Consider the following 27174-nt stretch of genomic DNA (forward strand, 5'->3'; position numbering starts at 1 on the left):
ATTGTTTAGCAGATGTTCAGATGGACTCAAATCAAAAGGGCACATCCTCAAATCTCCTGGGACAAACTGTCTGAGCCACACAAATTAGGCTGTTTAATGCCAAAAAGATTTTTATGAAATCTTTCTGATACATTCACATGTGAACAACAGCCAACTGGCTGAGCAATAGAGAAATGTATCTTTACAAGTTGAGAATAGTCCAACAACTTGTGTTTAAACATTTGCTTTTAACAGCTTTTTGTCAGTACTTTAATTTTGCGTCATGTTTCTCTGTGTGAGGTTAAAAGGGCATTGACCTATATGTATCGTCGCAGTTACAATAAATGGCTAACCTGACTGAATAATAAGAAGAGGGAAATGAATACTGTCATATCATGTCAGAGTGAAATCACCACAAGTCCAAAGGTCGCTTCATTCATAATAACCGAATAAGGAATGACATGACTTAATGCTTTCACTCCTCTTTCCTTTTGAGGCAGACATGGTAGAGTCAGCTTCTTGAAATTCAATTGTACACAATGGTGTTGAAACAAAACAATATAAAACGACGAGGGAACTGAGGAACAGTGAGCAAGAGAGTAAATATGGCTAAATCGTTAAACTATAAAATTCCAATACAAATATGGCTTTGATTTATTTCAGAATGTTCAATGAAAAAATAGGAGAATGTCAAATCTATAAACTAGATCAAATTGATTTAATAAAACTTGAGAAGTCAGTTAACTGTTATTTCAACCTGTCACGATCGTCGAAACAACATTCGGACCAAGGCGCAGCGTGATATGTGTTCCACATATTTTTATTCGTGAAACGCACAAAACAGGTAAAAAAACAGCAAACAATACGTGAAGCTATGGAGTGCTCACAGACAACTACACATAAACAAGATCCCACAAAAAAACAGTGGGGAAATGGCTGCCTAAATATGATCCCCAATCAAAGACAACGCCCCCCCCCAAAGGTGCGGACTCCGGCAAAACCTGACTCTATAGGGGAGGGTCCAGGTGGGCATCTAGCATCGGCTCTGGTGCGGGACAAAGAACCCGCTCATCCCGCGGATCCAGCATCGGTGGCGGCTCTGGAGCGGGACTTTGCCCCCGCCCAGACCACGGGTCCGGCCTTGGAGCCGGGTAGAATGCTGTGGTCTAGATTACCCACCCTAGTCACACCCTGACCTAACCAAAATAGAGAATAAAAAGGCTCTCTATGGTCAGGGCGTGACACAACCCACTTAAAAGCTCCAACATATACTGTAAAAAATAAATACAATTAAAAATAAGATTTGTAAGCACAGCATTTGCAATGATGCAATACAGTCATTGTTTGTTTGTGTAAATAAAAAACAATGGGTAAAAAAATTGACAGATACTATATATCTGTCTGAAGACTATAAAATATGAATACTATAGGTTAAAAAACATGTCACAACATTAACAGTCAAGATAGAACCCTTGTACTATATAATAACTGGCTGTACTGGAAAACCGTTGGGGCCTGGAAGAGCCGTTTCCTCATCAGTTACTAAGAGATACAGGGGGTCTGTTTTCATGAAGTGTCCATAGATAAATATGTTAGAAACTGTTGTGATACACCCATAGCGAAAGCAGAGATATCAGCAGACACAATGCCTTCAGGTATTCACACCCCTTGACTTTTTCCACATTTTGTTGTGTTACAGCCTGAATTTAAAATGGATTAAATTGAGATTTTGTGCCACTGGCCTACACATAAAAACCTATAATGTCAACGTGGACTTGTGTTTTTAGAAATGTTTACAAGTTAATAAAAATGAAAAGCTAAAATTGCTCGAGTCAAATTACCGTTCCGCTGGACAATAACCTAAAACACAAGGCCAAATCTACACTTGAGTTGCTTACCAAGAAGACAGTGAATATTCCTGAGTGGCTTAAATCGGCCTGAAAATCTATGTCAAGACTTGAAAATGGCTGTCTAGCAATGATATACAACCCACTTGACAGAGCTTGAAGAATTGTAAGAAGAATAATGTGTAAATGTCGTACATTCCAGGTGTGCAAATTACTTAGAGACTTACCAAGAAAGACTCAGGGGTATGAATACTTATGTATATTAGGTATTTCTGTATTTCATTTGCAATCAATTTGCAAATATTTATAAAACATGTTTTCACTGTGTCATTATGAGGTATTTTGTGTAGATGGGTGAGAAAAAATCGATTTAAGCAATTTTGAATTCAGGCAGTAACACAACAAATTGTGGAATAAGTCAAGGGGTACGAATACTTTTTGAAGACACTGTACCATCTTCTATTCCTCTGTCTAAACATCACTAAAACCATAACGGTTTTGTATGTTTTAAGAATGTTCTACAGACAACACTGTTACATGAGTTTGTAACAACTATTTGTACCATATTTCTACAGTCCACAGCAGCACAGCAGCACTGCTGACTGCAACCAACAGACATGAGAAAACCTAAGCTGTATGACTGAAAGAATGATATTTAATACATATAAAAAGCTATGTTAAAAAATAATCCAAGGAATTGATATAGCATTGATTAACAATGACACACAGGAAATGTTACAATATTAAATCAATACTGAGTGTTAAATGCAACACTGTTCCAGTGTCTGTACGGGTCCACACTTTCCTGTGTTCAATTAATACTGTTCCAGTGTCTGTACGGGTCCACACTTTCCTGTGTTCAATTAATACTGTTCCAGTGTCTGTACGGGTCCACACTTTCCTGTGTTCAATTAATACTGTTCCAGTGTCTGTATGGGTCCACACTTTCCTGTGTTCAATTAATACTGTTCCAGTGTCTGCATGGGTCCACACTTTCCTGTGTTCAATTAATACTGTTCCAGTGTCTGTACGGGTCCACACTTTCCTGTGTTCAATTAATACTGTTCCAGTGTCTGTATGGGTCCACACTTTCCTGTGTTCAATTAATACTGTTCCAGTGTCTGTACGGGTCCACACTTTCCTGTGTTAAATGAATACTGTTCCAGTGTCTGTACGGGTCCACATTTTCCTGTGTTAAATGAATACTGTTTTTTTTCAGATTTTCTTTCTTATTTTCCTCTAACCTACCACACCTCCCTTAATTGGAGTAAACTAATGAACAACAACACTTAGGCTTCTACTTCCAACTTAAACATACTATATACATTTTACGGATACAATCTATTTTACAATAGTTATCGTTTGTTTGTTTTCACTCCTATCCTATCGCTACCCTCAACCACTCCCATCTATTTCTGAATTTATTTTCTATTTGCCATATGTTTTTAACTGTGCTGTTTCACAAAAGTTCTGAACCTACATACATGTTACAAACACTGTATATTTTTTGTTGTTATTAGTCCCATCCTTTAGCTCCTCTCAACCCCTCCCTCCCATCTATCGCTTCCATATTGGATTGGATTAATACACTGCTTAGTGTAAAGCCTTATTTGCATTTCCCAGGTTGCCTTGGGATTCAAATTAATTGTAGAGTTACCACTCATGACTGTATTTGTTAGTGACAGAGATATGATCGTTGTGTTCATTAATGTTGTGGCCTTCACCCAGTGAGAACCTTAAAATTGTATTATTCATGACAATACAATACTTATTTTGAGAGCCTAGTTTTAGCCTAAAACAGTGGCCTGAAACTCATGGTTTACAGGCCACATCGGGCCTGCAAGTCACATTATGTTGGCTTGCAAAGTGATGTGTAATTCCTATTGGAATCCAGCCAGAGTGGGGATATCCAACATTTGGCATTTTTATTCACCTGCAACCTACATTCAGAATGACTGCCAGGGTTGGGAAGACTAACATATGAGACTACCTAAAGTATCTAAACTGGATCAACCATTTCAGTAAAGGGTGCAATAAATCTAAGTTAAAGATTGGATTATTTTAGAAACATTTCCGTTACTTATATTTCAGTAACATTAGATGAATTAATCAAACATTCTAAAAATCAACCCGCAACAGAGCATGCTGGGAAATATGATTAGGATGGGCATGGTTTTGATTCAGCACTGGTTATTAACACCAACACTGGTTTTTTTTTACACCACTGAGTTCTACAGAGTTAATTTAACTCCTGAATCAACACTAGAGATGTTACACTGAAAAATCTACATTAAATGATACTGGCCAATTTGCTGTGCATAAAAAAAGGTAAAAAAGGAAAAAGTAACACTGGTCAACACGACAATAAACAGACAAAAACAGACAATGAATGGGTTAACACTGAAGATGTGGACAAGCACCTAAAGGATTACCTAAAAGTGGCAATGGGCATGGGTTGGTAATTAAAGAGTTAATACTTAAGGGTTAAAAGTGAAGGTGTGGTCAGTCCGTAAAGGGTTAATAATAGTGAAGATGTGTGACGTGGATATGTCACAGAGCCATCACAGGATGACAGTTTCTGTGAGAAAGCTTGACTATCAGGCAATTGTCAAGGTGGATGGGCTTCAGTCAGGAAGGAAGTTGACGGTTAACAGGTTGTAAAAAGGAGAGTTTGTGACTCATAGTAAAACTTGCCAATCACCTCTGATAGCTCACTCACCTCTGTATATCAATGGCTAGGGCCTGAAACCAACTCCATCCACCCATCATTACACACACACCGCACTGACAGCTATAAAATGTTCATAAGATTTATATGATAGTTAAATAAATAGCCTATATTCAAATAAATACATTTGAAAAGCATGTCAACAGAAATGCTGAAAACCCTCATGAATGATAAAACTCTATGAACCCTTGTAATGACCAATCAACTTTAACCAAATTCTGCTGTTTTTTGTAACCTCAATTTGGGAATAATCCTGTCAACAAATTAGAGAAAAAAGACAACGATTGTTATTAAAACCAGCACTAAAGAGTATGTATTCTTGAAACAAAGAAAAGAGCAGGAAAAACAACTGCTGAAAAAGGATGTGAGCTGATGCAATCTCACAGTCTGATTTCAGCACAGCAGTGTGTGTGTGTGTGTCTGTGTGTGTGCGTGCATGCGTGCGTGCGATGTCTCAGGTGCCAATTTAACACCATGTTAGGTATACACAGCAAGGGCCACTCCCCCAACTGGCAGGTGTACAGACCGAGGGTAGTTTCCTGCTACACACCCTGGTCCTGACACCTCGACAAGGGCACCAACCCTCCAAGGCCTAAGCCTGCTTCCTCCTATCTGTGCCCAGCAGGCAGCCCTTCATACAGGCAGGGTTATATAACCTTTTCACAGTATTGTGCTGACCCGAATTGTACTGTGCTGGCTCTGATACATTTTTTTGTACATAGTTTTCTTCCATCACGTTTATGGTAGATGCATAACTTGGCACGGCACACCTCGGCTCAGTAATGTGAAGTGGGTATTAGTGTGAGAGGCAGGCAGGGTAGGTGGGTTGGTGTGAAGGTTCTATTAGCAGGAGGCTTGGAAGGCCAGACCACAGGGTTGGTGACAGTGACGTCTAACTTGAGATCAGATCAGTCTGGGAGGGTGACACCAAGTTGCCAGTGGTGGGCAACAGACGGAAAAAGTACACAGTTGTTGCTCCACTCATTACGGCATGTGTGAAATGTCTTTATACGTCGATATCAACCGACCCCATTTCCACTGGAGTGTCATATGACACCAAATGAAGAGCAGAGAGCAGTCAGTCAGTCTAAGGTCACCATGGAAAAGCGAGAGACAGCAGTGACACACTGTATCACTATTTTAAACTAGATTTCAACCAGACCGTAGGCCAGAGACGGTTCATCCTAACCTGAGAAACAGTCTTACATACATACTCATAACCATAGCCATCCACACCAAGTGTTAGAGCATGGCCATCAGTTAGCATCCAGACTACAAAAGATACTGAGGGGACAAAAGATAAATCTTACCAGAGCAGCACAAATACATTATACTGTATAATCACCACACCCTTCCAGGGTCTGTCAAAACACTTGGAAAATAAAGTGTATTCCATGAAACACTGCATCTTCCAAAAATCCCCTTGTTAAATTGATGCTAACATTTCGGTCAGTGACCTGCGTCGCAGTCAGAACGAAATTAGAGCCGGTTTTCCTAAAAGGGGCACGAACGACCTCAAAATGCCACACTTGAACTTCTCTCAACCGTCATGTTCCAAATGAACGTATTCATGTGTGATACTGCCCCCCTCATTGTCCCCCTGCCTCCCCCGTGACACAGAGACACAAGCACGCACGCAAGCCTGCACACATACACACATAAACACACGTACGCACAGACACACACATTTCCATTTCTTCAGAGGCGGCCCAATATTACTCAATGGCTAGGTTAGTTACCCAATCAGAGACACCATCTGCTCCACTATGTGCCTGCTGAAGGTTATGATCACAAACAGTTTCTGTATCAAAGAAAGAGAGAGACAGTCAGTCAGTAGACCATGAGGTTATGGGGGGTAAATACAGGCCCGACCGGGGCAGTACACTCATGGTTTTGATCATTAATACTCCTTATATTGGACCCCCTGTAGTCAACCAACACCACACTTGGTGACTGACGGGCGTTTAGCACAAAACCAGCCATGATGTGGCCCTTTGTCATCAAGGCCAGAAACAAAAGTCTGAGCCCCTATGACACATAAATGCACTCAGGTCAGAGAAATGACTGTACACAGACAGGCAGGGTGAGGGAGGGAGGGTTTGAGGCTACTGTTGATACATAGAGAACACACACATTAAAACATACTATGGTATAAATACTATATATATGGTAAAAATACTATAGTATTCACTTTGGTGTTTTTTCAGACATGACTGTAGTATAATGTAGTATTTACAGTTTACTATAGTTTAAATAATGTAGTAAAAAAATATGTAGTATATACTGTACTAAGGTAATTACTGTAGTGTTTTATTTTTACTGTAGTATATGGGCAATTTAGTAACCGATGATGCTGAGACTCAGATTTTTCACTTTAAAATGTCAAACAAAAAACAATTATTGCAACGTTATACAAACAGCACAAACTGTCATTGTTACCAAACTTTGCATGTGCACTGACATTTTTCAAAGTAGTCAAGAATGTTTTTTTTTTCAAGAACGCTTTTTTTTTTTTTTACTTTGCAATTACTAGTTTTTGTTTGACATACATTTTAAAGTGAAACATCTTTTACTGTGAAATTGCCCATATACTATAGTAATTACTGTAGTGTTTTGTGGACTGTAGTATACTATTGTATTTACTGTAATGATTTGCAGACTGTAGTATACTGTAGTATTTACTGTAGTGCTTTTGCTGACATTACTGTAGTTTTTACTATAGTGATTTTGTATTATTATCCTTGGCATAGAAGTGTGGGCTTTCTTCTTGAGGAAACCTACTGGAGAAATACTAAAATAGCACATTTTCCATACCTGTAGGACTAGGGTATAAGCGGATAGGATCTGAACACCCCCCCCCCCTTTACCCTCAGAACAGCCTCAATTCGTCAGGGCATGGACTCTACAAGATGTTAAAAGCGTTCCACAGGGATGTTGGCCCATGTTGACTCCAATGCTTCCCAAAGTTGTGTCAAGTTAGCTGGATGTCCTTTGGGTGGTAAACCATTCTTGATACACATAAGAAACTGAGATGAAAAACTAGCAGCGTTGCAGTTCTTGACACAAACCGGTGCGCCTGGCACCTACTACCAAACCCTGTTCAAAGACACTTCAATATTTTGTCTTTTCCTTTCTTTTTTTTATTACTTTGACCCCTTTTTCTCCCCAATTTTGTGATATCCAATTGGTAGTTACAGTCTTGTCCAATCGCTGCAACCCTCCTACGGACTCAGGAGAGCCGAAGGTCGAGAGCCATGCGTCCTCCGAAACACAACCCTGCCAAGCCGCAATGCTTCTTGACACACTGCTCGCTTAACCAATGTGTTCGGAAGAAACACCATCCAGCTGACGACCAGAGTCAGCTTGCAGGTGCCCGGCCCACCACAAGAAGTCGCTAGAGCGAGGTGGGACAAGAAAATCCCGGCCGGCCATACCCTCCCCTCACCCGGACAACGATGGACCAATTGTGCATCGCCCCATGGGTCTACCGGTCATGGCTGGCTGTGACACAGCCTGGGATCGAACCCAGGTCTGTAGTGATGCCTCAAGCACTGCGATGCAGTGCCTTAGTACACTTACACAATCCATGTCTCAATTGTCTCAAGGCTTAAAAATACTTCTTTAACCTGTCTTCTCCTCTTCATCTACACAGATTGAAGTTTGTTTAACAAGTGACATCAATAGCTTTCATCTGGATTCATCTGGTCAGTCTATGTCATGGAAAGAGCAAGTGTTCTTAATGTTTTGTATACTCAGTGTATGATCTATACTTGGCATGTAGGTTTCTCACTTATGGGTGCAACCAATTGGGATATGGGGGAGGGGAATGGGAATGGGCAGTGTATAGTGTTTTTGAGGACATTACTGTAGTATTTACTTCAGTGTTTTCTTGTGGATATTACTGTGGTATTACTATAGTATTTCTTTTCATGTAGGTAGTTGAAGAGGGGGATGAGAGGAGGGTGATAAGAATGAGTAGGGCTATTGAGGGGATGGAGGGATCAGGAGAGATGTGTTACTCCTCTCAGACAGCAGTTCTTAACAGTAAAAGTGGTGTTTTGGGGATTTTGTGTTCCCGTCCAGTCTGACTCCTGCTTACTTATTGCTAGACACAAAATACGGGGGGTCTCAATAAGGCTCTGTTTACCATTCAGTTACTGTTCAGCCCCCAACTGAGCAGGCAACGAGGAAATACTGGGTCTGGGATAGACCAACATAACAAAGACCAAGTCTTCCAAACATGTTTTTGTCCTCTTCTCTATTGACACATGAAGACCCCTGAGGGAGTTCACAGGTGAAGCCCTTTCCTGCAGTCAACTGACCTAGCAGCCTCATGGGTGGAATGTTATTCATATTTTTCATAAATTCATAACTAATAAACGTTATATTTTTGTCAATGTCAAAAATGTGGTGTTTCTGTGTCAAACGGTTTGGTTATATTTCAGTCTTCTGTGATGTATATAAAGTGTAATATTGGGATGCAAACTCAAAATGGAATACATTTCAACTCTATATATGACATGGTACAAGTGTCTTTTTTTTAAATTCCAAAACCATGTGTGTGAGGTGTATACATTTGTTTCAAAGTAGATTTGTTTAAGACTACCAAGAAACACTATGTGTGACCCTGATTTAGCCCACTGCATTAAAAGGTTAACAAGATGATACTACCCCATTGTACCACTCATACAGGGAATCAACATTTGAGTGGGTTCTCACAATGGCAATGTGCATCTGTTGAAACCCATTGAAACACAGAGCCTATAACTAAACTAGTAGGAATGTGGAAGTCAGGGAGGCTATCATGATGGAGATTACTTCTCTCCTATTGTTTAGACCAGACTGTGTGTCACGGGTACTGAAAGTAAAAGGCAATAGCAGAAACTTCTGCATAACAATAAACCATTTCCTCCAAGCTTTTACTGTCCGTTTCATAATGGAAGGACATTTACTCATGTCTCCGCCCAGCTAAACAAAACTGAGCTATTTCAACATTTTACAATTAGGACTATAAAACCAAAATTCCTTAAATGTTATGATATAATTTTTGATAGTTCCTATCAATATTTCAAAACCTAGCCACATCACCACAGTACCATCAAAAAAACAGATCTAGTTCAGAGTATGACAGGGTTAAGAGTTATGAAAAGGCCTTCATCCTCTGGGCCTTGTGTCATTGTTGACAGGAACAGATTGTTGTTGTGAATCTAAACGTGCCACCTGACCTGAAGGTACAACCCAGTTATCCAGCTCTCAAAGGGCATTTGAGGTGGCTGAGTATTACGCCCACACAGAAAACACATTGAGGTGGCCCAGTATTACGCCCACACAGAAAACACATTGAGGTGGCCCAGTTCTACGCCCACACAGAAAACACATTGAGGTGGCCCAGTACTACGCCCACACAGAAAACACATTGAGGTGGCCCAGTATTATGCCCACAAAGAAAACACATTGAGGTGGCCCAGTACTACGCCCACACAGAAAACACATTGAGGTGGCCCAGTATTACGCCCACACAGAAAACACATTGAGGTGGCCCAGTATTACGCCCACACAGAAAACACATTAAGGTGGCCCAGTATTACGCCCACACAGAAAACACATTAAGGTGGCCCAGTATTACGCCCACACAGAAAACACATTAAGGTGGCCCAGTATTATGCCCACACAGAAAACACATTAAGGTGGCCCAGTATTATGCCCACATAAAAACTCCTCCAAATCCCCATTGTTCCTCTGCTTTGGCCCACAAGGGAGAACGTTCACCTGTTAACCATTACAGTCTATCATATTGCCTCTCCATACCCACTCTTACATGACAACAACTACACAGCTCTGTGACTCAGTACAGTGCAGTATACTGTCAATGTAAAACAACAAAGAAGTGCCGTCTAATAGACAAAAATTCTCTGCATTCTTTCCAGACTTAACACAATGGGGAAAAGAACAAGAGAAGCTGAGAGAACATGAGTTTGTTCAGAACGTTCAGATAGAAATGTATTGTTTACACGGGACATGATCTGTCAGGTATAGAGCATTGTGTCATCTATATTCATTACATTTCTATCCTCAACACAGAATGTTTCATCTCACTAAATACACCACAGGTCGACCCCAACCAGTTGTGATGGTAAGCCTGGTTCAGTTTCCAGTCAGTGTGTATCATTGTAAAGCTGGCCCTGGCCATGTCAGGCAAGGAGGGGCACACCTCTGATCCTGCCTGGACATGGAGAAAGTCATCGGCCCAGGGGACACCAGACCTAATCGGCTCTATGATGCTGCTGCCCACGCCACTCTCTGTATCATCACAGACAGTGTTAATCTTCTGTACAATAGGGTTTTCTCTATGGCCACCACCCATACCCACACAACAAGGTTTCCATCACTACTAGGGTATCTAGAGAAAGTTAGCCAAGTGAATTTAACATTACTAGAGAGATAAAGAGGATACTTTTTCTTTTTTTAATCAATCTTATTGAATGTCCCATAATGAATCAGCTTACTCAATTGGCACCCTACAGTCTTTGGTAATTTTTTGTATTTTGATTTATAAAATAGTTTATAGAGGATTTAGAAAGATAATCCATTAAGCATACAGACAATGTCTAACATGGCACAAAGTGGATTAAGTCTTTAATCCTTCCATGCATGGGGAAAAACTGAATCAACTTTTACACAGTAATCATCAGTGTATACTTCTTTGCAGTACAAATGCACTTTTCAGTTCAATAAATAAAATAAAGGTTCCTTATTCGTTTTCTCAAGTGATAAAAAAATATTATCCCTGCTAAAGTACACTATATATACAAAAGTATGTGGACAGCCCTTCTCATGAGTGGATTCGGATATTTCAGTCACACCCATTGCTGACAGCTGTATAAAATCAAGCACACATCCATGCAGTCTTCATAGACAAACATTGGAAGTAGAATGGACTTATTAAAGAGCCCAGTGACTTTCAACAAGGCACCGTCATAAGATGCCACCTTTCCAACAACTCAATTTGTAAAATTTCTGCCCTGCTAGAGCTGCCCTGGTCAACAGTAAGTGCTGTTTATTGTGAAGTGGAAATGTACAGGAACAACAACGGCTCAGCCGCGAAGTGGTAGGCCACACAAGCTCACAGAACGGGACGGCTGAGTGCTGAAGCGCGTAAAAAAATAAATATATACAGTATGTATAATATAATGTTTTTAAATAAAAAAATCGGCTGTCCTTATTATTTTTAACACTCACTCCCGAGTTCCAAACTGCCTCTGGAAACAACGTCAGCACAATAACTGTTTGTTGGGAGCCGCATGAAATGGGTTTTCGATGGCCGAGCAGCCGCACACAAGCCTAAGATCACCATACGCAATGACAAGCGTCAGCTGGAGTGCTGCAAAGCTCGCCGACATTGGACTCTGGAGCAGTAGAAACGCGTTCTCTGGACTGATGAATCACGCTTCATCATCTGGCAATCCGACGGACGAATATGGGTTTGGCGGATGCCAGGAGAATGCTGGCTGCCCCAACTGTAAAGTTTGGTGGAGAAGGAATAATGGTCTGGGGCTGTTTTTCATGGTTCGGGCAAGGCCCCTTAGTTCCAGTGAAGGGAAATCTTAAAGCTACAGCATACAATGACATTCTAGACGATTCTGTGCTTTCAACTTTGTGGCAACAGTTTGGGGAAGGCCCTTTCCTGTTTCAGTATGACAGTGCCCCCGTGCACAAAGTGAGGTCCATACAGAAATGGTTTGTTGAGATCGGTGCACAGAGCCCTGATCTCAACCCCATCGGAAACCTTTGGGATGAATTGGAACGCTGGCTGCGAGCCAGGCCTAATCGCCCAACATCAGTGTGCAACCTCACTAATGCTCGTGGCTGAATGGAAGCAAGTCCCTGCTGCAATGTTCTAGTGGAAAGCCTTCCCAGAAGAGTGGAGGATTTTATAGCAGCAAAGTGGGAACCAACTCCATATTAATGCCCATGATTTAGGAATGAGATGTTAACAAGCAGGTGTCCATATACTTTTGTTCATGTAGTGTATGTATCCCTGAGTGCAGAAGCTGCTTTCACAAAATGGATGACAGGCCCTGCTTTCACTGCACAAAATGGTCTCCTTACACTCTTAGCTGAGTACAGCACAGGAGGATCCCTTCTTATCCTCCACATAGTTTTACTATCATGTCTGAAATATCCATATTCAAAACAAATTAAAGCCTTGATCGATCAATTCTATACAAAAAAAAACTTTACTTTGTCAACATTTTATATCAAACTACGGACCTGAGTAGTCTCTTTGTCATGACAAAAAATACATAAGAAAAGTGAGTTTTGTGTGCAAGACATTTTGTACATTCATTTCTGCCATTTACTGGTATACAGTACACTCACCTGAATGTGTATTTTGGCTTTCCCAATTAGCGTTGCTCCAAAAGAAGGTCCAAAAGGGAACCATGTTTTATCTGCCAGGTCAAACAGTGGATTGGGAATCTGGAGAACGAGATAATATATATTAAATATCAGAAAGGAATATGGATAAGTGACAACAATTATAGAGCAAAGAAACAACTTAACTATAGAAGAGTGTAAGGACTCAATATTCTTCAATATTGTTCAGTCCAAACACAATTTTGTCAAATGCTCCTATGTTTTAAGTATTTAGCACTGACTGGAGGTATTTAACAGATTAGTAATACAATGACTAAAATACCCAGAATAAAGATAGCTTTATATTAACAATAATAATGATTAATCTGTTCGGTCTGCTGGTTTGAGGATTGAGCCATCAGCAGTTCACTTTAAATTGACAGACAGTTACATTATGCACACAAATGTATGCACAGAAATGTATGCACAGAAATGCTATTTTAAAGGTCTGAATTTAGACTGTAGTCACTTCTTGTATTTTCAGACATTAATAGGGATGATGATTTTTAGTTTTATAGAATAGAGTTGATATGTGATTTCACTTACAGAGGCGCAGACTAGAGTTCCAAAGAATCCAACCCTCTGAACCATTTTCTGCCCTGCAAGTCCTGAAAAGAACAATGGCAAATATTTAACAGATCCTTCTCATTAGCATGACAACATAGCAATGTATGTATGTATCTTTAATTATTAAAATATGATTAACATATGATTTTCAGATGAGCAGATTCAATTTTGTTCAGCAGTTTACATCAAAAGCTACACAGGGTCTTCAGAAAGTATTCACACCTCTGGACTTATTCCACATTTTGTTGTGTTACAAAGTGGAATTAAAATTAATTTCATTGTCATTTTTTGTCAACGATCTACACAAAATACACTGTAATGTGAAAGTGGAAGAAAAATTCTAACATTTGTATTAAAAACATGAAATAAATGAAAAATAAAACACTAATATATGTTGATTAGATAAGTATTTAACCCACGAGTCAATACATGTTAGGATCACCTTTGGCAGCGATTACAGCTGTGAGTCTTGGCGAGTGGTATTCAGTTTTGTGTTGTATTTGATTTGCCAAAAACACAATACTTTGTATTCAGGACAAAAAATGTATTGCTTTTCCACATTTTTTGCTGTATTTCTTTAGTGCCTTGTTGCAAAGCATGTTTGGGATCTTTTTAAATTCTGTACAGGCATCCTTCTTTCACTCTTTCAACGAAGTTAGTTTTGTGGAGTAACTACAATGTTGATCCATCCATCCATCCTATCACAGCCATTAAACTAACTAACTGTTCTAAAGTGAAACTGACAATCATTAAAAACATACAATCATAATGTAACAGTATAACTTTAAACCGTCCCCTCGCCCCGACACGGGCGCGAACCAGGGACCCTCTGCACACATCAACAACTGACACCCACGAAGCGTCGTTACCCATCGCTCCACAAAAGCCGCGGCCCTTGCAGAGCAAGGGACAACACTACTTCTAGGTTTCAGAGCAAGTGACGTAACTGATTGAAACGCTTACTAGCGCGTACCCGCTAACTAGCTAGCCATTTCACATCCGTTACAATAACATCAGTCAAAAATATGAAATTCCCAGTTTAAGTTACAAAACATACTTTATAAGAAGTTTTCAAAATAGGTTCTATTTGACTCAACATTCCATGACGTACACTAAGGCATTGTTGGCAGAATAGATGGATGCAGTTCAATGCATGATTAATATAATTCACCAATACATTTCTTGGCTGTCTCTATTCGAGATGCACTTTTTCAGTTACAATAACAAAAATGGCAAAAATTTAACGAATGTAACTAAGGCTGGGAATGTCAATACAATCAAACTAGCAAGGGCAATGATCACAAGACAGTCATAAGAATGAGGAGAGGATTGTGGACTACAGGAAAAGAAGGACCGAGCACACCCCCATTCTCATCGACGGGGCTGTAGTGGAGCAGGTTGAGAGCTTCAAGTTCCTTGGTGTCCACATCACCAACAAACTAACATGGTCCAAGCACAACAAGACAGTCGTGAAGAGGGCATGACAAAACCTATTCCCCATGTGCATGGGTCCTCAGATCCTCAAAAGGTTCTACAGCTGCACCATCGAGAGCATCCTGACTGGTTGCATCACTGCCTGGTATGGCAACTGCTCAGCCTCCGACCGCAAGGCACTACAGAGTGTAGTGCATACGGCCCAGTACATCACTGGGGCTAAGCTTCCTGCCACCCAGGACCTCTATGCCAGGCAGTGTCAGAGGAAGGCCCTAAAAATTGTCAAAGACTCCAGCCACCCTAGTCATAGATTGTTCTCTCTGCTACCGCACGTCAAGCAGTACCCGGAGCACCAAGTCTAGGTCCAAAAGGCTTCTAAACAGCTTCTACCCCCAAGCCATAAAACTACTGAACATCTAATCAAATGGCTACCCAGACTATTTGCATTGCCCCCCCCCCCCCCCTTTGCACTGCTGCTACTCTCTGTTATTATCTATGCATAAGTCACTTTAATAACTCTACCCACATGTATATATTACCTCAATTACCTCGACTGTCCGGTGCCCCCGCACATTGACTCAGTACCGGTACCCCCTGTATATAGCATCTCTACTGCAATTTTACTGCCACTCTTTAATTATTTGTTACCCCCCCAAAAATGTGGTATTTTTCTTAAAACTGCATTGTTGATTTAAGGCTTGTAAGTAATCATTTCACTGTAAGGTCTACACCTGTTGTATTCGGCGCATGTGACAAATAAAATTAGATTTGATTAGAATTTATGAGCGCAACACCTGCTGGATATGACCGGTGTCAGTAAATGTAGGGAAAAAAAGTAATAGCCAGAAACACTCTAAAGTTAAATGGTCATAGTAAGGCGTTCTTAGCCAGTTAGCTTGGGTGCTTGGTTGGGACAAGTATACATTGGCAGGCAAGCGGCAGAAAGACGAGTATGCTACACTTTCCCACACTTGTTTATCAGTGCAATTTTGAAGGCCTTCTAGCGGAAAAAGTTTGAGAGGGTTAATCTAATGTTCCTTCGTTAGATTTTAGCTCATCTTGCCTGGCTAGCATTAGTTGTTGATCTTGCTGTTGTTGATGTGCATAACTGAGCGAGAGAGAGCCTACCCTTTCATGGTTGTTTGATCAATAGGACTGTAAAGTTCCCAAATGTAAGAGGACTCCTGTGGTTTTTAAATATTTGCAGAAATCCATTCAGGTGTATTTTGTGGCTTTTGGCGAATGCGTTCTAATGATCTATAGTCGTGCAATGGCAACTGTCTGTAAACCCACAGTCCAGTTCAAAATGAATAATGGCAAATGGCTTGTTTGTATAAAGGCCTACTGTAGAGCAGATTGGCTATAGCGCATCGGTCTGTGTAGACTCCAGTCTTGGATGAGACAGATGTTTTTATTAGGTTTTATTTACTGCAGTGTCTATTAATTGTCCAAACGCTCGGCCGGTTTCCCACTCTATATTGCTATATAATTTTCACAAATGCCTTAGTATACGCAATTCCCAAACATTCTACAAAAATGACCATATCCAAGTTCTCTTGTCAGAAAATGTTTTAAGTGTCATATTCTTCCTGGGGGTGTATAAGAACTGATTTTAATATGATTTAATGTTGCTAAAATACTGTCAGCTCCACTTTAAAATCGCCCTTTGCCTCATGGTGAAATCCCTGAGCAGTTTCCTTCATCTCCGGCAACTGAGTTAGGAAGGACGCCTGTATCAAATCAAATCAAGTTTATTTTATATAGCCCTTCGTACATCAGCTAATATCTCGAAGTGCTGTACAGAAACCCAGCCTAAAACCCCAAACAGCAAGCAATGCAGGTGTAGAAGCACGGTATCTTTGTAGTGACTGAGTGTATTGATACACCATTCAAAGTGTAATGAATAACTTCACTATGCTCAAAGGGATATTCAATGTTCTTTTGTTTTTTTTACCCATCTGCCAATAGGTGCACTTCTTTGCAAGGCACTAGAAAACCTCCCTGGTCTTTGTGGTTGAATCTGTGTTTAAAATTCACTACTCAACTGAGGGATCTTACAGATAATTGTATGTGATGAGGAAGTCATTCAAAAATCATGTTAAACAATATTATTGCACAGAGTGAGTCCATGCAACTTAATGTGTTAAGCAAGTGTTTACTCTTGATCTTATTTAGGCGTGCCATAACAAAGGTGTTGAATACCTATTGACTCAAGACATTTCGGCTTTTCATTTTTTATTAATTTGTAAAAAGGTCAAAAATCATATTTCCATCTTGACATTATGGGGTATTGTGTGTAGGCCAGTGACACAAAACCTAATGTAATACATTTGGAATTCTGGCTGTAACACAACAAAATGTGAATATTTTCTGAAGGCACTGTATATGCTATCAATAACCGTTTCACTAATCTCTGGTGATTAAAGGTAGAAGGATTATTTCCTGCACATTTTAAATATATCACAGATGAAAACATGGTAGTAATATTTACTAAGAATACTACCAAAACATTTCTTACTCTATAATTTATCTCTGAACTTCATTAGTTTCCAAATTGTTGGACAAAGTCTTAAATCAATCTTAGATGATACTTGCACAATCAACACAAATGAAATTGATCCAATAAAAACAATTCACTTATTGTCTTGAAGGAATTGCATTTGTTAAAAATGCCTTTGTTTATATCTTATCGTCTCTAAGGAAATATCCTTCGGCATGGTGGTGTAAGTCATTTGTGAGTTCTGATGCATTTCTATCTTTCAAGTGATACATACATTATATTAAAATGGCTCGGCGGGGATTTGAGACTGAACATTACAACATTTGAGATTATGGGGAATATCAGAAGATTTATACACTAAAGAAAATATATTTACTGTGGGATTAGGACAAACCGGTGTCTTTTTACCATATTTACTCATTAATATGTTGTGTTATGTACCATAAATATAAAGAAAGAAGGAAGCTGGTCTGTACAAATACATCAGAGAACAGATAATATAAACCACATTTTTCGTTAATCAATTAAATTCATATTAAGTAAAGCTTTTTTGTCAATGAAGTAAATGTACAATTAACATATTGAATTGTGGCAAAAACGTAACATATTTATTTTTATTTAAAACGATACTGTGACACACTTCAGACTTTTCCAAGTTATCTACTATCCCACTATTTACTAAATATATTATATTTCCTGTATATATAAATATTTCTGTTAACCAAAAAGATTTTGTGAGCCCTGCAAAAATGCTGCACACAGTCAATTGTCCTGTCAGTTGTCTAATTGGAACAATCACCCTCTGCAATCTCCTCCAAACACCTTTTCTACTGGGACATTATATATATTTACATCCCCTAACTGTTTCTTACCTCTGGTGACAGTTTTTAATCCATTATCATCAATGTCAGAAGAAGACTAGACTAATTTCAAGGACTCACATATTCTTACTAATTCTGCTGCTTTTCCCCCATCTTTTCTGACAACTCAACAAAAGGCTATTTTGAAAGCAATGACATGGATTTTCCTCATTATACCTATGCTGGGAAGAGGAGGGTTAAGCTCTTGTTGATGTAGTTTAAACTATTTCTGGGAACTGTGAAGGAAGGATGGGGGAATTATCCTGGATTGATTACGATATGGTCATACTTCTGATGATTTTATTAGAATGCCACTAGAGATAACAGTACAAATTGTATGCATGTAACTTTATTTCTTCGTTTGAGTTAAATTATTGTTTTGTTTTTTTTACAGATATTTAACTATGCTAATGCCTTAAGGTTGGTATATCAATTGAAGGGGAATGAAAAATGAAATGACAATGCTTTTAAACTAAAAACACACTGGGGGTAATATGTAATGTTGAGGGTACTGTCTCATTTATATGTATAGATGTATTATTGCTAAAAGTACATACAGACTTCTATTAATTGCACTCTAAAAATCTATTCTGTAGATATTGATTGTCCCAAGGCTGAAACGTTTCATTGTTTGATATTAATTGATAAAAATATGGGTGTTATTTACTGCATTTTTAATACTTCATCCCTTTTAAAACTCAACACATTTTTCCTTTGATATAAAATGTAAAATACATTTGAATTATGAGCTATACATTCAGTCTAATTGAAGGAATATTTAGGAACATGTTTTACTTCTCTAAACAATGTGTTATATAGCACAAATTATAGCTCCAAGCAGAAAACCATACAGTTATTAGAATGGTGTTTCCTATTTGACTGGTATGATCTGTACATGAGGCGGTATTACATGTAAAAATATCAAACTAGAACAAAATGTTGATTTTTTTAGGAGAAATGACTTGACTCATTCACTACCTTTTAGTACGAGGTCATCTCTCAGGCTAAATCTGATATGAGGCATAAACCTTAACTTCAACTCTTAATTGATCTAGAACTCAAACTGCCATCTTTCAGATGACTGTAATTACCATATTACTACTGGTTAATGGTTTTTATTTCATCAGTTTAATTTCTATATATTTTTCTTATATTAAACTGCCCTCAAATCAGATAGGACATGCCCCCCAGAATGAGCAATATATCCTCATCCAAATCATCAAGTTTTACAAGAAATTGATTAAACATCAATGCATGATGAAAATGTCTTATTCACAATAACTAAACAATAACACAACCTAAATGTATGGGTAAAATGTTTCACACATACCAGTAAATTTAAACTTGAGAAGTTGAACTTGACTGGGGGAGGGTAGTAAGATATGACCATGCCAAATATGGTCAACAAAGCAGTAGAGTAATCGTGGCATTTTTTCAAGAGCAGGAGCCGGCCCACAGGGAATGAAAGAAGGGGGGGGGCCAACTGACATCCACTCTGATTGGCTCACATTTTGAAATTCGCCCTAAGATTTTATCCAATCACAAGAGCTTCTCACAAGGATAAGTCTGCTTCTCTAATTCTAGTCTTCTGTTCCAGATTCTTTATTCCTTATTTTATTTTGATTATTTTTTCTTGGGAGGCGGAGCTGGATGTCTGGGGGGTAGGAATGTGTATGTGGCAGCAGGTAGCATTGGGCCAGTAACCGAAAGGTCACTGGTTCGAATCTCCAAAATAGGTGAAAAATAGGTGAAAAATCTGTCTGTGCCCTTGAGCAAGGCACTTAACCCCAACTGCTCCTGTATGTCGCCCAGGATAAGAGTGTCTGCTAAAGGACTAAAATGTAGATGTTTACAGCTGAACCACTCTGGACCGTCTGTTGACCGCAAACACCTGACAATTGTACAATAGAGGATTTATGTTTCAATAACTATTAACTGTTAGGAAAACAAGCACTGTTTAGTCAAATGGGTCACATTTATTAGATGACATTGCATTGGTATTGTTTACCAAGTCAGTAGAGTTCTGGATTTCCCCTCACTTGACTGGTATGGATGAGTGAAAGGAAAATGGCTACCTCTCTACCGAATGAAGTGAAGGTCCCAGTGGGCAGGGATATCGTGTGTATACACGTGACATTGCGATTTGCTCGAGGGACTCCCCGTATGTGTACCTTCTGGACCACAAAATTGTCTATTGTACACGACCAGTGTTCAGAAATCCAGACACCACACAACGTGTATTGTATGCAGCTCATGGAAAATCACCATCTTGGCCAGGCTTCCACCCACGGCTGCGTCCCTCCCACCTCTCCCGTTCCCGTCACCGCACAACGTGCTGTCCCCCAGGGCAGGGCTTACCAGCAATTACATTTTGGAGATCTTGTCAAGGGTGCAGGGTCATTAAAACCATGGGAGCATGGCTCCAGCCTTTTGCTGTCTGTCTCTTTACTCAGCACTCTGTACCACTACGCCCCCACATAAAGATAATGCCTACAGTGTGAAGTAAAAATCACATGTTTGATCTGCCGTTTATATGTTAAGGCTATTATAGTTAGTGGCCCCCCATTAACTGCTATGGAGTTTCCTTCTTATTTTACTCTTTAAATGTATCCAAAAATACAATGCCCATCTTTAGGGTAGTGTCTAAAGGTACAGTAGGTGGTCTCCCAAGGTAGGGTGACTGTCAGGGACTTCTTAGTAATGAAATTATGTCAAACACGATGATTACATGGAATCCAGGTTCTAAGAATTTTAATGATATTAAACTATCAGAGCACATTCTATATTATTTACTGTTACGGAAAATGTCCACACAAAGGGGACCAATGAGCGCTGTTTAACACAATAGTTTGAATACCAATGGTTACTGTTGCCAGAGAGATGACGATAGATTGACGCAAATAGGCAGCCCAGTGGGAAAAAAGGAAAAGAGTTCACTGTTTCCCTCCACACATGTAATGATATAGCAACCCCTATTCTAAATTACGGGACTCTGTTTATATAAACAAACCAGCCCACTCCATGTTTATGATAACAACTTGCCCTGATATCAATTTATACAATATATGCATGACTCAATGTACTGATGCAAATACGTACTCCAGAATACAAAATGTGTTCCTTATGATGACCTCAAAGGTTTGAAAACATGTGGGTGTTTGGATAATTAAATATTGTGCTTTTCTGAAGACTTTTGTAGACGTGATGAGGCTAAGGCAGTGTTTCCCAAACACGGTCCTGGGGAGCCAAGGGGGGCACGTTTTGGTTTTTACCCTAGCACTACACAGCTGATTCAAATAATCAACTAATCATCAAGCTTGAATCAGCTGTGTAGTGTTAGGGTAAAAACCAAAACGTGCCCGCCTTGGGGTCCCCAGGACCGTGTTTGGGAAAAGCTGGGGCAAGGAGTTCAAAAATAGGCAGACGACAATGCAATCTGCATCTGGAAAGTGTCAGTTAAGGAAAAATCGATGCATAGCCTATACACAAGTCAACACCCACACACAGTTTCTCTTTCGCTCTTTTTTTCTGAATGAAACTCTTTCACACAGAGAGAGGACGACACACATCTCCAGAGCGGAGCGAGGCGAGCCCCGACAGAGAGATGGCTAAAGTTCATCTTATTAACCGCTCACAAGCCTGTTCCCTCTCCCTCTCCCTCTTTCACACACACACACACACACACACACACACACACACACACACACACACACACACACACACACACACACACACACACACACACACACACACACACACACACACACACACACACACACACACACGCAGCAGAGTGATTAAGGCTCCTGACGCAACCCAATCCCAGCCCCATAGTCCCTACAAAATTCAAATCTATCAACAACAAAAAAAAACGGCCCGAGTCCACGTTGACAAATTCTTTAACAAGCTGTGGTTGAAGGGAAGCTGGTTTTACTCTGACTCACCCCCTCCTTTCAAACAGTTTACTGGAAATAAAGGGTGAGGAGGAGGGAGGGGGCACTTTCAGAGAAGTCACGTGATGGGTCTGGACAAACCACAGCACAGAGAGCCTTTGAGTGGAGTGTAGTAGGCCAAGGAGAGTTGGGGGGGGGGGGGGGGGGGGGGGGCAGCCCAGCGCAGATGGCTCTTATTCACAGGAGATACGATCCTGGGAGTTGGCAATCAAGAATTCACAGCGCTGGTAAACCCCTTCCATCCCGGCCAAACACTTAAAACACAAAACACTTCAGGGAAACCACTGAATCACCAGGCTACCTTTAATTATAGAATGGAAATACATATGAAAAAAAACTTTGGGGATGAGGATTCCAGGATTAGTTTTTAGAAACATAAGCATCATCCAAATGTTCCATTTCTGTATGTTTTTTTATTTTTATGAATGCTGACATCAACGTCTGGACATGCTTAGTAAAGTCATGACTTCATCATTCTTGAATAGCCATCTTGAAGGGGGGAAAACCGTGTTCTTTTGCCGTCACTCAAGTGAGCTTGCTTGTGGCAGGAAGTTGGCATGTGCATGTTCTGAGAAATGCCACTGGGTTTAAGTCAAGCTCCTGGCACATTGACACCCCTATGACCTCAGAGTAAGAGAGGAGAGAGTCAGCATCTCCAACCTGTTGTGGAGCCCAAAGACACGTCACACTCATAAATCATCACTGTTTATCCATTTTCTCTCCGCAAACATAGAAGCTCAACACCGATCACACACTTTCTCTCCCATGTTGCCATTCAATCACCTCTTGATTTTCTATAATCGCTATTCTAACCTTGGTTAAAATAACGATGCAATATAAATCCACCAAAACGAGATGTCGATAATCGCCGCGATGTCTTCTCTATAAAATGTATAGCATAATGAGCATGTGATGCAATAAGCGGCGTCTCTCGCTCTCGGCCAGTGAAAGAATGCAGCCCCCCCCCCCCCCCCCCCCCGTTGTAGGTGATAGATGGAGAGGAAAGATAGGAAAGAAAGGCTTCCCGACTCCTGCTGCTCCTCCGTGGTGTAAGGAACCTGCTGCCTGATGCTGTCCCCACACACACACACACACCCGATGAAAGATATCGGCAGAAAGAGACAGAAACAGAGAGAGGGAGAGAGAGAAAGGGAGGGATATCAACGGAAATGGAGAATGTGTGACGGAGACAAAGTGAGAGAGGGAGAGAGAGGGGTAGAGCCTCAGAACACTAATTCAGACCCAGCAGCCCTGAGGCAGCAGCCCTGAGGCAGCAGCTCTGTGGTCGGTGACATGTGTTTAACCCTTCTCTCAGAGGATGCGGAACAAACAACCAACAAGCTTTCCCTGATACCTCGGACACGTCAACCCTACGGCGGAGAAAATTAAGAAGAAACGACAAGAACAAATCAAAGCGACCAAAATGAATGCATCAACGGACGAAAGGCGTCTCTCCACGATGGGACGTCACATATTCCCTCTCTTTTCCTCTCCTGTCCCGCTCCTTCTCTCTTCTACTTTGGTGGTTCGTTCTGGTGGAGATCCGAGCGGGACTTATCGGTGTCGGATGATTTCAGACTCCAGACTCACACGTGGTCTGAGGGCCAAGGGAGGCTGCAGCAAGTGCCAACCTCTGCAGATGCCCATGGCATTAGTAATAAACTAAACATGACAGTAGGTACCCCCATCCCTCCTGTGCCAGGGAGCACTCACCCACTATCAGTTCCACCAGTGTTTGTCACACCCTGCTGATCCACCAGATTAAAACACATCGAATCAACGTCAATAAACCTATTGGCACAAAGTAATCAATGTACAGTTTTGCCAGCCCGGGCCCTGAGTGTGAGCCTATAGAAATCTATTGAGACCAAATAAAGACTCATTAGGTTAGGTTTATACCAGCACGTTAGGTCTATACCAGCACGTAAAGGAGAACAGGGTCCTTTTTTTGGCACCGGCTTCTCCAAACCGTTTGCCTTACTACAATAACTGCCTAAAGCCCTCAAACTCAACTCTGGACCTCTAAGCCAGTTCCACTGCATTTTTTCATTGTTCCCCTCTAATCAGAGACTGATTTAGACCTGGGACACCAAGTGTGTGCAATTGATTATCAGGTAGAACAGAAAACAAACAGGCTCCGGGCCTAGTAGGGTCAGAGTTGGCCTAAAGGATCAAATCAAATCAAGTTAATTTTATATAGCCCTTCGTACATCAGCTAATATCTCGAAGTGCTGTACAGAAACCCAGCCTAAAACCCCAAACAGCAAGCAATGCAGGTGTAGTTTATACTTGGTTTATACTTTTGTCTATCGACATGTCAATTAGAATGCGACAAGTGTCACTGGTCAAAACAACATTTAATTTATACTCCAGTAGAACGTCTGTAGACCGCCTCTGCGAATGTCGGTTTCCTTGTCTCAAACAGATGAAAAAAGTTCAACTTTGACCCTGTCGCTGCATCAGTTGTCATGATTACCTGACTTAGCCAGCAACAAGACAGTGCCAAAGTTCTAAAATGATCCAGTAGAATGCACTACTTTTATTTCATCACAACCGGAAGCTATTTTCTGTAATTAGCACGCCATTAACTTGTAAATAATTAGCTTGCTGTGAGCTTATTTTCTGTAATAATTAATAAAAATGTGCTAAAGTTAAGACGTTGTCAGCTATGATATGGTCATTATTTGAACTGGCTATACAGCTAATGTTAGCTAGCTAGCTAAATTCCTTTTTAAACCGATTGGTTTATTGGGGTTAAAATACACCAGTTACGCAACGACAACAATAGAATGTTTGTGATGTCACTCCGACAACTGTCTACAGACATGTCGATAGGCAAAGTATAAACCAGCCTTGTTTGTTTGATCTGTATTGTGTTGGAAAGCGGATGCACTCAGAGAAGACAGGTTAAGATTAGGGAGGCACAAAGCAATTGACACCAGTCTCAATGTCAACAGTGAAGAGGCAACTCCGGGATGCTGGCCTTCTAGGTACAGTTCCTCTGTCCAGTGTCTGTGTTCTTTTGCCCATCTTAATATTGTATTTTTATTGGCCAGTCTGAGATATGGCAGCATCCCGGAGTCGCCTCTTCACTGTTGACGTTGAGACTGGTGTTTTGCAGGTACTATTAATGAAGCTGCCGGTTGAGGACTTGTGAGGCGTCTGTTTCTCAAACTAGACACTAATATACTTGTCCTCTTGCTCAGTTGTGCACCGGGGCCTCCCACTCCTCTTTCTGTTCTGGTTAGAGACAGTTTGCACTGTTCTGTGAAGGGAGTAGTACACATTGTTGTATAAGATCTTCAGTTTCTTGGCAATTTCTCGCATGGAATAGCCTTCATTTCTCAGAACAAGAATAGACTGACGAGTTTCATAAGAAAGTTAATTGTTTCTGGCCATTTTGGGCCTGTAATCGAACCCACAAATGCTGATACTCCAGATACTCAACTAGTCTAAAGAAGGCCAGTTTAATTGCTTCTTTAATCAGTACAACAGTTGTCAGCTGTGCTAACATAATTGCAAAAGGGTTTTCTAATGATCAATTAGCCTTTTAAAATGATAAACTTGGATTTACTAACACAACGTGCCATTGGAACACAGGAGTGATGGTTGCTGATGATGGGCTCTGTATGCTTATGTTTATATTCCATTAAAAATCTGCCGTTTCCAGCTACAATAGTCATTTACAACATTAACAATGTCTACACTGTATTTCTGATACATTTTTGTTATTTTAATGGACAAACAATTTGCTTTTCTTTAAAAAACAAGGACATTTCTAAGTGACCCCAAGCTTTTGAACGGTAGTGTATATTTAAGAGTTTTCAGCTGGCTACAACACATGTATACACTCTGAACATTTAGGTTTCACCAAAGTTGCACAAAGGTTGAAACAAAATGACGAGAGAAGGCAGAAGAAACAGAGTGAGACCTGGAGGACAGTAGTGCCAAAACAGGTAGAGCATGAGCAGCGAGAAGAGAGAAAGAAGAGAAAGAGGGAGAAGAAGAGAAAGCATGCATAGATAAATAGATAGATAGATAGATAGATAGATAGATAGATGTTAAGGGGGAGAGACCGAGGGAAGACAACAAATACAGATTGAGGTTGGAATAAGGATGAGAGGTTACCTGTGGAGTCTCGGCCTGCTCCAGCAACTCTTAAAACTCTTCGTAGTCTTTATCATCAGGGTCTGCTCCGGACAGCCTCGCTGTCTACGCCATGAAGTAGGGGGGCAGCTCTCTGAAGGCAGTGCGCATGCGCACGCACACGCGTGCACACCCACACACACACACGTACACACACCTACGTGTGCACACACACGTGCACATGCGCACACACACGCGCGCGCGCACGCACACGCGCGCACGCACACACACACACACGCACACGCGCGCACACACACGAGAAAAGGCCATACGTGAGAAAGGAACAGCAACATTACACCATGTACAACACATACACCTACAACACTGTCAGTAATTCTCACATGATTTAAAAAATCTCTTACAAAATTCCACTGTTTTTCACAGGCTTTCAGTTATAAGCTGGCATCACTCTGTGATTTCCGGAGCCAAATTATGAAGAAAAAACGGAAGAGATTTGAGTGAAACAAATCCTCATCCCAGCAGGTTCAGTGGGTTCATACTTCCAGGAACATGGGGATGAGGGAGAGAGCGCAGAGCAATAGACTTAATTAATACAATGAAAAACCTTCAGAGAAGCCAAGTGCTTTGGAATTGCTCATAGCTCATTATGGTAATGTTTCCAGGCACAGAGAAACTTGTTAGAAGTGGTGGAGTGAAGGAGGTGAGGAGGGAGATAGGTGAGGAGGGAAGTTTTGGGCAAACTGGCAGGTTTCATCAAAGACTGCTGTGTTGACATGGAACAAGA

At 40.6% G+C, this 27174-nt stretch overlaps 1 protein-coding gene and 1 non-coding gene across 2 annotated transcripts in view; both read right to left on the reverse strand.

Moving 5' to 3' along the window:
* Nucleotides 1-27174, reverse strand: part of LOC129867039 (vacuole membrane protein 1-like) — a 50611-nt gene that overhangs the window by 19383 nt on the left and 4054 nt on the right. Inside the window, exons 3-6 of the mRNA XM_055940146.1 lie at nt 26412-26440; nt 13516-13577; nt 12934-13032; nt 6294-6355 (exon numbers count right to left, since the gene is read on the reverse strand). Coding sequence (XP_055796121.1) covers nt 6294-6355; nt 12934-13032; nt 13516-13577; nt 26412-26440 — 252 coding nt within the window. The remainder of the gene's footprint in view (nt 1-6293; nt 6356-12933; nt 13033-13515; nt 13578-26411; nt 26441-27174) is intronic.
* On the reverse strand, nt 7309-7361 carry LOC129834137 (U7 small nuclear RNA). The gene has a single exon (XR_008756214.1). It is a non-coding gene; the product is annotated as a U7 small nuclear RNA (small nuclear RNA).

The sequence above is a fragment of the Salvelinus fontinalis genome, chromosome 2, assembly GCF_029448725.1.
Source record: "Salvelinus fontinalis isolate EN_2023a chromosome 2, ASM2944872v1, whole genome shotgun sequence".
NCBI classification, from domain to species: Eukaryota; Metazoa; Chordata; class Actinopteri; order Salmoniformes; family Salmonidae; genus Salvelinus; species Salvelinus fontinalis.